At 41.0% G+C, this 14,067-nt stretch overlaps 1 protein-coding gene across 2 annotated transcripts in view; it reads right to left on the bottom strand.

The window, feature by feature from the left end:
- The window catches only part of Cpsf73 (cleavage and polyadenylation specificity factor 73), a 116,009-nt gene that overhangs the window by 93,213 nt on the left and 8,729 nt on the right, over window positions 1–14,067 (bottom strand). For both annotated transcript variants that reach the window (XM_071694198.1, XM_071694197.1), the window contains exons 3-4: window positions 4,339–4,565; window positions 878–1,055 (exon numbers count right to left, since the gene is read on the bottom strand). In XM_071694198.1, coding sequence (XP_071550299.1) covers window positions 878–1,055; window positions 4,339–4,565 — 405 coding nt within the window. The remainder of the gene's footprint in view (window positions 1–877; window positions 1,056–4,338; window positions 4,566–14,067) is intronic.

Here is a 14,067-nt window from a genome sequence, read left to right as displayed (position 1 = left end):
ATAATGGAACTGTATTGTTGCTGAGCAGTGAACTGTGTGTATATTTGTCTTTAGCCTTGCCAAAATTTAATCTCATTCTCTTTTTTCTGTTTTCTTGTTTTTAGTATCTTTTTTGTTTTTGTGGTAACAAAATATCACAGTCAGTTACCAAAATCTAGTGAGGAGGGGTGTAGGGTTTAGAGTGTGGTACAATAGTTGGGCAGTGGGCACTAGACAGCATGGGAATGCTCCCCACTCAGCTGGAGGCAGGAATTAAACTGAGATAAGAGGTGACAACATCCTTCTCCTGTGAATGGTTACTTCTGTATAATAAAGTGAGGATGGACTACCTGCTTTCATTGCACCTCTTACAATCACTTGATGTCATTTTGAATTGTAAGGATTGCAAAATTATTTAATAAAGTCAAAATTCTGAAATATCAGAAACAATGTATACAACCTGACCACACAATAGCTCGAGGCAGACTCAGACCAAAACAAAGTGAGACTACCTAAGCTACCAAAAACTAGTGCAACATGAAACAGGCATGTTGCGGCCTTTGAGATTTTTAAATTATCTAATTTTGAAAATTATCATTTATCAATGTACTGTACTATCATTTGTTCGTTAGATCTGAAATCTGTTATACTGGGGTCCATTAAATCGAGGGTTTACTGTACATAATAAAAAGTCAAAACATTTCAGACATCATTCATTATTTCATTACAATAACAAACTGGACTATAACAATATTTCAATTTAAAGAAAGAGCTTTCTCTAGTACACTCCATTATATCAAGGATGTACAATGAGTAAAAAATTCAGCAAATTTATAAACCTGAAGCTTTAAACTTAAAATACAATTACAATACTCATTAGACCTATGGTTATACATACCTTTACACCAGCAATTTGAATCATGAACATAGCAGCACCAAGAACATGTCCTGCATGGTAGCACCAGAATTTAATGCCATGTACCTCCTTCTCTTCATGAAAATTGATCACATTAATCTTATTAAGGGAGGCCTCAAGGTCACTCTCGGAGTAAAGCATGTGCTCAGTGGCAATGTTACTGCCAATAGAAGAGAAAAAACATTTCTACGTAAGTCCAACAAAAACATATACATCTAAATATCTTGCATATTACTAAACATTTTCTTTAATGCCAAATCAAAGGCATGCTGAAATACACTTATTCATATCCATATTTCTCGAAATTCATTCATTTATGTTCAAATATTAAAATTACAGATAAAAAAGACTAGATCCAGGTTTGCCTTCAAATAACTCTAAAACATCAACTTCGCAAGAGGTTACAAAGATATGACTGTAATAAGTATACAACTGTAATAAGTAAGACTGGGAGAGGTATAAAAGAAAGCTGCAGGTCAAGAGAAAGATGCAAGAGTTGAAAAAGAGGGCAAATGAGAGTTGGGGTGAGATAGTATTATCAAATTTTGGGGAGAATAAAAAGATGTTTTGGAAGGAGGTAAATAAAGTGCATAAGACAGAGAACAAATGGGAACATCGGTGAAGGAGGCAAACGGGGAAGTAATAACGAGCAGTGATGAAATAAGGAGCATAGAGTGAGTATTTGAAGGTTTGCTGAATGTGTTTGATGATAGAGTGGCAGACATAGGGTGTTCTGGTCGGGGTGGTGAGTGAAGTGAGAGGGTCAGGGAGAATGGTTTGGTGAACAGAGAAGAAGTAGTGAATGCTTTGCAGAGGATGAAAGCTGGCAAGGGGGTGGATTTGGATGGCACTGCAGTGGAATTTATATATATAAAAAAAAGGGGGTGACTGCATTGTTGATTGGTTGGTAAGGATATTCAATGTATGTATGGATCATGGTGAAGCACCTGAGGATTGGCGGAATGCAAGCATACAGCCATTGTACAAAGGCAAAGGGGATAAAGGTGAGTGTTCAAATTACAGAGGCATAAGTTTGTTGAGTATTCCTGGAAAATTGTATGGGAGGGTATTGATTGAGAGGGTAAAGGCATGTACAGAGCATCAGATTGGAGAGGAGCAGTGTGGTTTCAGAAGTGGTAGAGGATGTGTAAATCAGGTATTTGCTTTGAAAAATGTATGTGAGAAATACTTAGAAAAAACAGATGGATTTGTATGTAGCACTTATGGATCTGGAGAAGACATATGATAGGGTGGATAGAGATGCTTTGTGGAAGGTTTTAGGAGTATATGGTGAGGGAGGTAAGTTGCTAGAAACAGTGGAAAGTTTTAACAAGGATATAAGGCATGTGTACAAGTAGGAATAGAGGAAAGTGATTGGTTCCCAGTGAATGTCGGTTTGTGGCAGGGGTGTGTAATGTCTCCATGGTTGTTTAATTTGTTTATGGTGGTTACGGAGGTGAATGCAAGAGTTTTGGAGAGAGGGGCAAGCTATGCAGTCTGTTGTGGATGAGAGGGCTTGTGAAGTGAGTCAGTTGTTGTTCGCTGATGATACAGCACTGATGGCTGATTCGGGTGAGAAACTACAGAAGCTGGTGACTGACTTTGGTAAAGTGTATGAAAGGAGAAAGTTGAGAGTAAATGTGAATAAGAGCATAGGTTCAGCATGGTTGAAGGACAAGTTAACTGGGAGGTAAGTTTGAATGGAGAAAAACTGGAGGAAGTGAAGTGTTTTAGATATCTGGGAGTGGACTTAGCAGCGGATGGAACCATGGAAGCAGAAGTGAGTCACAGGGTGTGGAAGGGGGCGAAGGTTCTGGGATCATTGAAGAATGTGTGGAAGGCAAAAACGTTATCTCGGAGAGCGAAAATAGCTATGTTTGAAAGAACAGTGGTTCCAACAATGCTATATAGTTGCAAGGCATGTGCTATAAATAGGGTTGTGTGGAGGAGGGTGGATGTGTTGGGATTAAATGTTTGAGGACAATATGTGGTGTGAGGTGGTTTGATCAAGTAAGTAATGAAAGAGTAAGAGAGATGTGTGGTAATAAAAAGAGTGGGGTTGAGAGAGCAGAAGAAGCTGTGTTGAAATGGTCTGAACACATGAAGAGAATGAGTGAGGAAAGATTGACAAAGAGGATATATGTGTCATAGGTGTAGGGAAGAAAGAGAAGCAGGAGACCAAACTGGAGGTGGAAGGATGGCGTGAAAAAGATTTTGAGCGATTGGGGCCTGAACATACATGAGGGTGAAAGGTGTGCACGGAATAGAGTGAATTAGAACAATGTAGTACACCGGGGTTGACATGCTGTCAATGGATTGAACCAGGGCTTGTGAAGCATCTGGGGTAAACCATGGAAAGGTCTCTGGGGCCTGGATGTGGAAAGGGAGCTGTGATATCGATGCATTACACATAACAGCTAGACATTGAGTGTGAACAAAAGTGGCCTTTTTTTGTCTGTTCCTGGCCTTGCCTCGCTAGAGGGGGGATGCTATTTCGTGTGTGGTGGGGTGGCAACAGGAATGGATGAAGGCAGCAGGTATGGATATGTACATGTGTATATATGTATATGTCTGTGTATGTACATGCATGTATATGTGCGTGTGTGGGCGTTTGTGTATATATATGTTGCATTCTTGGTTGGTGTGGGGATGTACTTGTATGTGTTCACTTGGCTATGCTTAAGTACAAAATGATCAGTTAAGTAATAATAAAGAATAAAAAAGTATGACAAAAGAGAATTTAATAAAAGAAAAAATATACGCAATGTTAAAAAACAATAAAGTAACCAAGCTGTGATGATATGCATGTATAAAGGTGAATAGGAAATCATAGAGACAGAATCAAATTAAGAGATGAACAACCAATAATCAGACAAGTGTATGATTTTTAAAAACAATGATGAATATTTTTGAATAGTGAAATGCTGTGTCCTGTTTCTGCGTTGCATGGTAGCTGCAAGAAACAGACGTAAAGAAATCCATCATCCCACATACACATGTATACAATAGTCAAACGAAAATATACAACCTACACGCTTCAATGGATTTACCCCAGACGCTTACATGCCCCGATTCAATCACTGAAGCACGTAAGGAACAATGCTAATTCACTATTCTTGCATCCTCATCCTCTGCATGTTCAGGCCAATCACAAAAATGTTTTCATCCATACTTCACTCAATTGTGTATCGACTCTGTACCACCACCTCAGACAAATACCTCTATGTCAACTTTCTACTCATTTCTCCATGTGCCAAACATTAAAACACACTTTACTGCTTATCAACAGATCTTTATTTCAACATCTCTCTTATACGTTACTATACTCGATCAAAACACTCTACACCAACTTGATCTAAACAGTCTCTTGATCAACAGCAAATAAAGTCCATTAAATCATATTACTTTATTTTTCTATTACTTATAAAAAAATCATGGCTTACCTAACTTTAATGTAATCCGAAAGAAGCCACTTATAAATTGCCTTTGTAGGATGAGTCATGTAACAACGGCCTTTGAAGCGGGTGCGCATCAAAAACCATGGTAGACCTCCAGCATGGTCCAGGTGAAAGTGTGACACAAGCATCAGATCAACTTGTTCAGGATCAATATGGTCAACAAAAGGCAGTGCACTCATTCCAGTTAATGCAGGGTGAATGCCAAAGTCCAGCTGCAAAGAAATAACTATAATTAACAACAATATAACATTTGAAAGATGCTATTCTCCTTATTCAGTGTGTCTGACATGGTATCATCATTTCTACATAGCACCTACAGCCTCAAGGCTGCACTCAAGGAAGGAGCCAAAAAATGATGGGCTACTTTGGAACAAAAAAAAAGGTTCTTGATGAGAATGTCCCTTCTGTATACTGATGATGACACAGCCTTGCCAAAGGTGACTTCTCACTCCTGGTGTTATCATTTGCAGGCAAAGTTTGGCAACACCACATGCCCTTACCCAGTGATCTCTAAAGATTAAAAGAATTATTTAAATTATGATACAATAAAGCATTATTTTGAAATATCTGTACCATTAGTACAAATAAACATCTAATATACTACTTTCATTCTTAAACACAGATGCAAGTGAAAAATTGTAGACACATAATCAAGATTAAAGTACATATTAGTTACTTCTAAATATCTATATCACCGGTGAACAAGACCATATCTCCATATATTTATAATGCCACTTCAACACATAAGAGAGGGAATGACTACATAGGAAGAATTATCAGCCAATAAATTCTGCACTTTGTGTTGTGCATTTAAAACCTGTATATAACCTAAAGGATAATGGGACCATCTGATTCTAAACCTCTAAGACTCCATAAAGATATGTACAAGTCCTGAGATTGCATCACGCAGTAGCTATCTGTCACAGACTAGTATCAGTTTAAGTAAAAAATGGATCTATCTGCAACAAAGGGGCATATTATCAAAAATAAATATAATAAAGGTGAAAATGGATTCACATTCACAGTATAAAGCAAGAGTAGTGATAAGTAACAGAGAATCATCAGACATAAAGAATGAATGGCTAAAACGTTAGCATTTTCATATGAATTTCTTTAATATTTATGGAGACACAATATAGATGATGTTGACAAATTAATTTTACTTGATATGATTCATTATTAAAAAAGGGAGTGACAGCGTTGTTGATTGGTTGTTAAGGATATTCAATGTAGGAATGGGTCATGGTGAAGTGCCTGAGGATTGGCAGAATGCATGCATAGTGCCAGTGCACAAAGGCAAAGGGGGTAAAGGTGAGTGTTCAAAGTGTTCAAATTACAGAGGCATAAGTTTGTTGAGTATTCCTGGGAAATTGTATGGGAGGGTATTGATTGAGAGGGTAAAGGCATATGTACAGAGCATCAGAGTGGGGAAGAGAAGTGTGGTTTCAGAAGTGGCAGAGGATGTTTGGATCAAGTGTTTGCTTTGAAGAATGTATGTGAGAAATACTTAGAAAAACAGATGGATTTGCATGTAGCATTTATGGATCTGGAGAAGGCTTTTGGTAGGGTGGATAGAGATACTTTGTGGAAGGTTTTAAGAGTATATGATGTGGGACGCAAGTTGTTAGAAGCAGTGAAAAGTTTTTATCGAGGATGTAAGGCATGTGTACATGTAGGAAGAGAGGAAAGGGATTGGTTCTCAGTGAATGTAGGTTTGCAGCAGGGGTGTGTGATGTCTCCATGGTTGTTTAATTTGTTTATGGATGGGGTTGTTAGGGAGGTGAATGCAAGAGTTTTGGAAAGAGGGGCAAGTATGAAGTCTGTTCGGGATGAGAGAGCTTGGGAAGTGAGTCAGTTGTTGTTCGCTGATGATACAGCGCTGGTGGCTGATTCATGTGAGAAACTGCAGAAGCTGGTGACTGACTTTGGTAAAGTGTGTGAAAGAAGAAAATTAAGAGTAAATGTGAATAAGAGCAAGGTTATTAGGTACAGTAGGGTTGAGGGTCAAGTCAATTGGGAGGTAAGTTTGAATGGAGAAAAACTGGAGGAAGTGAAGTGTTTTAGATATCTGGGAGTGGATCTGGCAGCGGATGGAACCATGGAAGCGGAAGTGGATCATAGGGTGGGGGAGGGGGCGAAAATTCTGGGAGCCTTGAAGAATGTGTGGAAGTCGAGAACATTATCTCGGAGAGCAAAAATGGGTATGTTTGAAGGAATAGTGGTTCCAACAATGTTGTATGGTTGTGAGGCGTGGGCTATGGATAGAGTTGTGCGCAGGAGGATGGATGTGCTGGAAATGAGATGTTTGAGGACAATGTGTGGTGTGAGGTGGTTTGATCGAGTGAGTAACGTAAGGGTAAGAGAGATGTCGTGCTGTCAGTGGATTGAATCAAGGCATGTGAAGCGTCTGGGGTAAACCATGGAAAGCTGTGTAGGTATGTATATTTGCGTGTGTGGACGTATGTATATACATGTGTATGGGGGGGTTGGGCCATTTCTTCCATCTGTTTCCTTGCGCTACCTCGCCAACGCGGGAGACAGCGACAAAGTATAATAAAAATAAAAAAAAAAATATATATATATATATATATATATATATATATATATATATATATATATACATATAGAAGAAGAGAAGAGGTAGTAAAAGCTTTGCGGAAGATGAAAGCCGGCAAGGCAGCAGGTTTGGATGGTATTGCAGTGGAATTTATTAAAAAAGGGGGTGACTGTATTGTTGACTGGTTTGTAAGGTCATTTAATGTATGTATGACTCATGGTGAGGTGCCTGAGGATTGGGAGAATGCATGCATAGTGCCATTGTACAAAGGCAAAGGGGATAAGAGTGAGTGCTCAAATTACACAGGTATAAGTTTGTTGAGTATTCCTGGTAAATTATATGGGAGGGTATTGATTGAGAGGGTGAAGGCATGTACAGAGCATCAGATTGGGGAAGAGCAGTGTGGTTTCAGAAGTGGTAGAGGATGTGTGGATCAGGTGTTTGCTTTGAAGAATGTATGTGAGAAATACTTAGAAAAGCAAATGGATTTGTATGTAGCATTTATGGATCTGGAGAAGGCATATGATAGAGTTGATAGTGATGCTCTGTGGAAGGTATTAAGAATATATGGTGTGGGAGGCAAGTTGTTAGAAGCAGTGAAAAGTTTTTATCAAGGATGTAAGGCATGTGTACGTGCAGGAAGAGAGGAAAGTGATTGGTTCTCAGTAAATGTAGGTTTGCGGCAGGGATGTGTGATGTCTCCATGGTTGTTTAATTTGTTTATGGATGGGGTTGTTAGGGAGGTGAATGCAAGAGTTTTGGAAAGAGGGGCAAGTATGAAGTCTGTTGTGGATGAGAGAACTTGGGAAGTGAGTCAGTTGTTGTTCGCTGATGATACAGCGCTGGTGGCTGATTCATGTGAGAAACTGCAGAAGCTGGTGACTAAGTTTGGTAAAGTGTGTGAAAGAAGAAAGTTAAGAGTAAATGTGAATAAGAGCAAGGTTATTAGGTACAGTAGGGTTGAGGGTCAAGTCAATTGGGAGGTAAGTTTGAATGGAGAAAAACTGGAGGAAGTAAAGTGTTTTAGATATCTGGGAGTGGATCTGGCAGGGGATGGTACCATGGAAGCGGAAGTGAATCATAGGGTGGGGGAGGGGGCGAAAATCCTGGGAGCCTTGAAGAATGTGTGGAAGTCGAGAACATTATCTCCGAAAGGAAAAATGGGTATGTTTGAAGGAACAGTGGTTCCAACAATGTTGTATGGTTGCGAGACGTGGGCTATGGATAGAGTTGTGCGCAGGAGGGTGGATGTGCTGGAAATGAGATGTTTGAGGACAATGTGTGGTGTGAGGTGGTTTGATCGAGTAAGTAATGTAAGGGTAAGAGAGATGTGTGGAAATAAAAAGAGCGTGGTTGAGAGAGCAGAAGAGGGTGTTTTGAAATGGTTTGGGCACATGGAGAAAATAAGTGAGGAAAGATTGACCAAGAGGATATATGTGTCGGGAGGTAGAGGGAACGAGAAGTGGGAGACCAAATTGGAGGTGGAAAGATGGAGTGAAAAAGATTTTGAGTGATCGGGGCCTGAACATGCAGGAGGGTGAAAGGCAGGCAAGGAATAGAGTGAACTGGATCGATGTGGTATACCGGGTTGACGTGCTGTCAGTGGATTGAATCAGGGCATGTGAAGCGTCTGGGGTAAACCATGGAAAGTAGTGTGGGGCCTGGATGTGGAAAGGGAGCTGTGGTTTCGGGCATTATTGCATGACAGCTAGAGACTGAGTGTGAACGAATGGGGCCTTTGTTGTCTTTCCCTAGCGCTACCTCGCACACATGAGGGGGGAGTGGGATGGTATTCCATGTGTGGCGAGGTGGCGATGGAAATGAATAAAGGCAGACAGTGTGAATTGTGTGCATGGGTATATATGTATGTGTCTGTGTGTGTATATATATGTGTACATTGAGATGTATAGGTATGTATATTTGCGTGTGTGGACATGTATGTATATACATGTGTATGGGGGTGGGTTGGGCCATTTCTTTCGTCTTTTTCCTTGCGCTACCTCGCAAACGCGGGAGACAGCGACAAAGCAAAATAATAATAAAAAATATTTTTTTTTTGCTTTGTCGCTGTCTCCTGCGTTTGCGAGGTAGCGCAAGGAAACAGACGAAAGAAATGGCCCAACCCACCCCCATACACATGTATATACATACGTCCACACACGCAAATATACATACCTACACAGCTTTCCATGGTTTACCCCAGACGCTTCACATGCCTTGATTCAATCCACTGACAGCACGTCAACCCCGGTATACCACATCGCTCCAATTCACTCTATTCCTTGCCCTCCTTTCACCTTCCTGCATGTTCAGGCCCCGATCACACAAAATCTTTTTCACTCCATCTTTCCACCTCCAATTTGGTCTCCCTCTTCTCCTCGTTCCCTCCACCTCCGACACATACATCCTCTTGGTCAATCTTTCCTCACTCATTCTCTCCATGTGACCAAACCATTTCAAAACACCCTCTTCTGCTCTCTCAACCACGCTCTTTATATTTCCACACATCTCTCTTACCCTTACGTTACTTACTCGATCAAACCACCTCACACCACACATTGTCCTCAAACATCTCATTTCCAGCACATCCATCCTCCTGTGCACAACTCTATCCATAGTCCACGCCTCGCAACCATACAACATTGTTGGAACCACTATTCCTTCAAACATACCCATTTTTGCTTTCCGAGATAATGTTCTCGACTTCCACACATTCTTCAAGGCTCCCAGAATTTTCGCCCCCTCCCCCACCCTATGATCCACTTCCGCTTCCATGTTTCCATCCGCTGCCAGATCCACTCCCAGATATCTAAAACACTTCACTTCCTCCAGTTTTTCTCCATTTAAACTTACCTCCCAATTGACCTGACCCTCAACCCTACTGTACCTAATAACCTTGCTCTTATTCACATTTACTCTTAACTTTCTTCTTTCACACACTTTACCAAACTCAGTCACCAGCTTCTGCAGTTTCTCACCTGAATCAGCCACCAGCGCTGTATCATCAGCGAAGAACAACTGACTCACTTCCCAAGCTCTCTCATCCCCAACAGACTTCATCCTTGCCCCTCTTTCCAAAACTCTGGCATTCACCTCCCTAACAACCACATCCATAAACAAATTAAACAACCATGGAGACATCACACACCCCTGCCGCAAACCTACATTCACTGAGAACCAATCACTTTCCTCTCTTCCTACATGTACACATGCCTTACATCCTCGATAAAAACTTTTCACTGCTTCTAACAACTTGCCTCCCACACCATATATTCTTAATACCTTCCACAGAGCATCTCTATCAACTCTATCATATGCCTTCTCCACATCCATAAATGCTACATACAAATCCATTTGCTTTTCTAAGTATTTCTCACATACATTCTTCAAAGCAAACACCTGATCCACACATCCTCTACCACTTCTGAAACCACACTGCTCTTCCCCAATCTGATGCTCTGTACATGCCTTCACCCTCTCAATCAATACCCTCCCATACAATTTGCCAGGAATACTCAACAAACTTATACCTCTGTAATTTGAGCACTCACTCTTATCCCCTTTGCCTTTCTACAATGGCACTATGCACGCATTCCGCCAATCCTCAGGCACCTCACCATGAGTCATACATACATTAAATAACCTTACCAACCAGTCAACAATACAGTCACCCCCTTTTTTAATAAATTCCACTGCAATATCATCCAAACCTGCTGCCTTGCCGGCTTTCATCTTCCGCAAAGCTTTTACTACCTCTTCTCTGTTTACCAAATCATTTTCCCTAACCCTCGCACTTTGCACACCACCTCGACCAAAACACCCTATATCTGCCACTCTATCATCAAACACATTCAACAAACCTTCAAAATACTCACTCCATCTCCTTCTCACATCACCACTACTTGTTATCACCTCCCCATTTGCGCCCTTCACTGAAGTTCCCATTTGCTCCCTTGTCTTACGCACTTTATTTACCTCCTTCCAGAACATCTTTTTATTCTCCCTAAAATTTAATGATACTCTCTCACCCCAACTCTCATTTGCCCTTTTTTTCACCTCTTGCACCTTTCTCTTGACCTCCTGTCTCTTTCTTTTATACGTCTCCCACTCAATTTCATTTTTTCCCTGCAAAAATCGTCCAAATGCCTCTCTCTTCTCTTTCACTAATACTCTTACTTCTTCATCCCACCACTCACTACCCTTTCTAATCAACCCACCTCCCACTCTTCTCATGCCACAACCATCTTTTGTGCAATCCATCACTGATTCCCTAAATACATCCCATTCCTCCCCCACTCCCCTTACTTCCATTGTTCTCACCTTTTTCCATTCTATACTCAGTCTCTCCTGGTACTTCCTCACACAAGTCTCCTTCCCAAGCTCACTTACTCTCACCACCCTATTCACCCCAACATTCACTCTTCTTTTCTGGAAACCCATACAAATCTTCACCTTAGCCTCCACAAGATAATGATCAGACATCCCTCCAGTTGCATCTCTCAGCACATTAACATCCAAAAGTCTCTCTTTCGCGTGCCTGTCAATTAACACGTAATCCAATAACACTCTCTGGCCATCTCTCCTACTTACATAAGTATACTTATGTATATCTCGCTTTTTAAACCAGGTATTCCCAATCATCAGTCCTTTTTCAGCACATAAATCTACAAGCTCTTCACCACTTCCATTTACAACACTGAACACCCCATGTATACCAATTATTCCCTCAACTGCCACATTACTCACCTTTGCATTCAAATCACCCAACACTATAACCCGGTCTCGTGCATCAAAACCACTAACACACTCATTCAGCAGCTCCCAAAACACTTGCCTCTCATGATCTTTCTTCTCATGCCCAGGTGCATATGCACCAATATATGTATATGTATATATATATATATGAGATGTTTGAGGACAATATGTGGTGTGAGGTGGTTTGATCGAGTAAGTAATGTAAGGGTAAGAGAGATGTGTGGAAATAATAAGAGTGATGGTTGAGAGAGCAGAAGAGGGCGTTTTGAAATGGTTTGGGCACATGGAGAGAATGAGTGAGGAAAGATTGACCAAGAGGATATATGTGTCAGAGGTGGAGAGAACGAGGAGAAGTGGGAGACCAAATTGGAGGTGGAAAGATGGAGTGAAAAAGATTTTGAGTGATCGGGGCCTGAATATGCAGGAGGGTGAAAGGCGGGCAAGGAATGGAGTGAATTGGATCGATGTGGTATACCGGGGTCGACGTGCTGTCAATGGGTATGTGAAGCGTCTGGGGTAAACCATGGAAAGTTCTGTGGGGCCTGGATGTGGAAAGGGAGCTCTGGTTACGGGCATTATTACATGACAGCTAGAGACTAAGTGTGAACGAATGTGGCCTTTGTTGTCTTTTCCTAGCGCTACCTCGCACACATGAGGGGGGAGGGGGAAGTTATTCCATGTGTGGCAAGGTGGTGATGGGAATAAATAAAGGCAGGCAGTATGACTTATGAACATGTGTATATATGTATATGTCTGTGTGTGTATATATATGTGTACATTGAGATGTATAGGTATGTATATTTGCGTATGTGGACATGTATGTATATACATGTGTATGGGGGTGGGTTGGGCCATTTTTTTCACCTGTTTCTTTGCGCTACCTGGCAAACACGGGAGACAGCGACAAAGTAAAATAATAATAATAAATATATATATATATATATATATATATATATATATATATATATATATATATATATATATATATATATAATAAATATATATATATATTATTTCTCTCGTCTGTTTCCTTGCGCTACCTCGCAAACGCGGGAGACAGCGACAAAGTATAATAAAAAAAATAAAAAAAAATATATATATATATATATATATTTTTTTTTTTTGCCGCTCTCTCCCGCGTTTGCGAGGTAGCGCAAGGAAACAGACGAGAGAAATGGCCCAACCCACCCCCATACACATGTATATACATACGTCCACACACGCAAATATACATACCTACACAGCTTTCCATGGTTTACCCCAGACGCTTCACAAGCCCTGATTCAATCCACTGACAGCACGTCAACCCCGGTATACCACATCGATCCAATTCACTCTATTCCTTGCCCTCCTTTCACCCTCCTGCATGTTCAGGCCATGATCACACAAAATCTTTTTCACTCCATCTTTCCACCTCCAATTTGGTCTCCCACTTCTCCTCGTTCCCTCCACCTCCGACACATATATCCTCTTGGTCAATCTTTCCTCACTCATTCTCTCCATGTGCCCAAACCATTTCAAAACACCCTCTTCTGCTCTCTCAATCATGCTCTTTTTATTTCCACACATCTCTCTTACCCTTACGTTACTTACTCGATCAAACCACCTCACACCACATATTGTCCTCAAACATCTCATTTCCAGCACATCCATCCTCCAGCGCACAACTTTATCCATAGCCCACGCCTCGCAACCATACAACATTGTTGGAACCACTGTTCCTTCAAACATACCCATTTTTGCTTTCCGAGATAATGTTCTCGACTTCCACACATTCTTCAAGGCTCCCAGGATTTTCGCCCCCTCCCTCACCCTATGATCCACTTCCGCTTCCATGGTTCCATCCGCTGCCAGATCCACTCCCAGATATCTAAAACACCTTACTTCCTCCAGTTTTTCTCCATTCAAACTTACCTCCCAATTGACTTGACCCTCAACCCTACTGTACCTAATAACCTTGCTCTTATTCACATTTACTCTTAACTTCTTCTTTCACACACTTTACCAAACTCAGTCACCAGCTTCTGCAGTTTCTCACATGAATCAGCCACCAGCGCTGTATCATCAGCGAACAACAACTGACTCACTTCCCAAGCTCTCTCATCCACAACAGACTTCATACTTGCCCCTCTTTCCAAAACTCTTGCATTCACCTCCCTAACAACCCCATCCATAAACAAATTAAACAACAACGGAGACATCACACACCCCTGCCGCAAACCTACATTCACTGAGAACCAATCACTTTCCTCTCTTCTTACAAGTACACATGCCTTACATCCTCGATAAAAACTTTTCACTGCTTCTAACAACTTGCCTCCCACACAATATATTCTTAATACCTTCCACAGAGCATCTCTATCAACTCTATCATATGCCTTCTCCAGATCCATAAATGCTAC

This window comes from Panulirus ornatus, chromosome 56 (genome assembly GCF_036320965.1).
Source record: "Panulirus ornatus isolate Po-2019 chromosome 56, ASM3632096v1, whole genome shotgun sequence".
Lineage (NCBI taxonomy): Eukaryota > Metazoa > Arthropoda > Malacostraca > Decapoda > Palinuridae > Panulirus > Panulirus ornatus.
The sequence above is the reverse complement of the archived record's forward strand: the minus strand, read 5'-3'. Positions and strand labels throughout refer to the sequence as shown.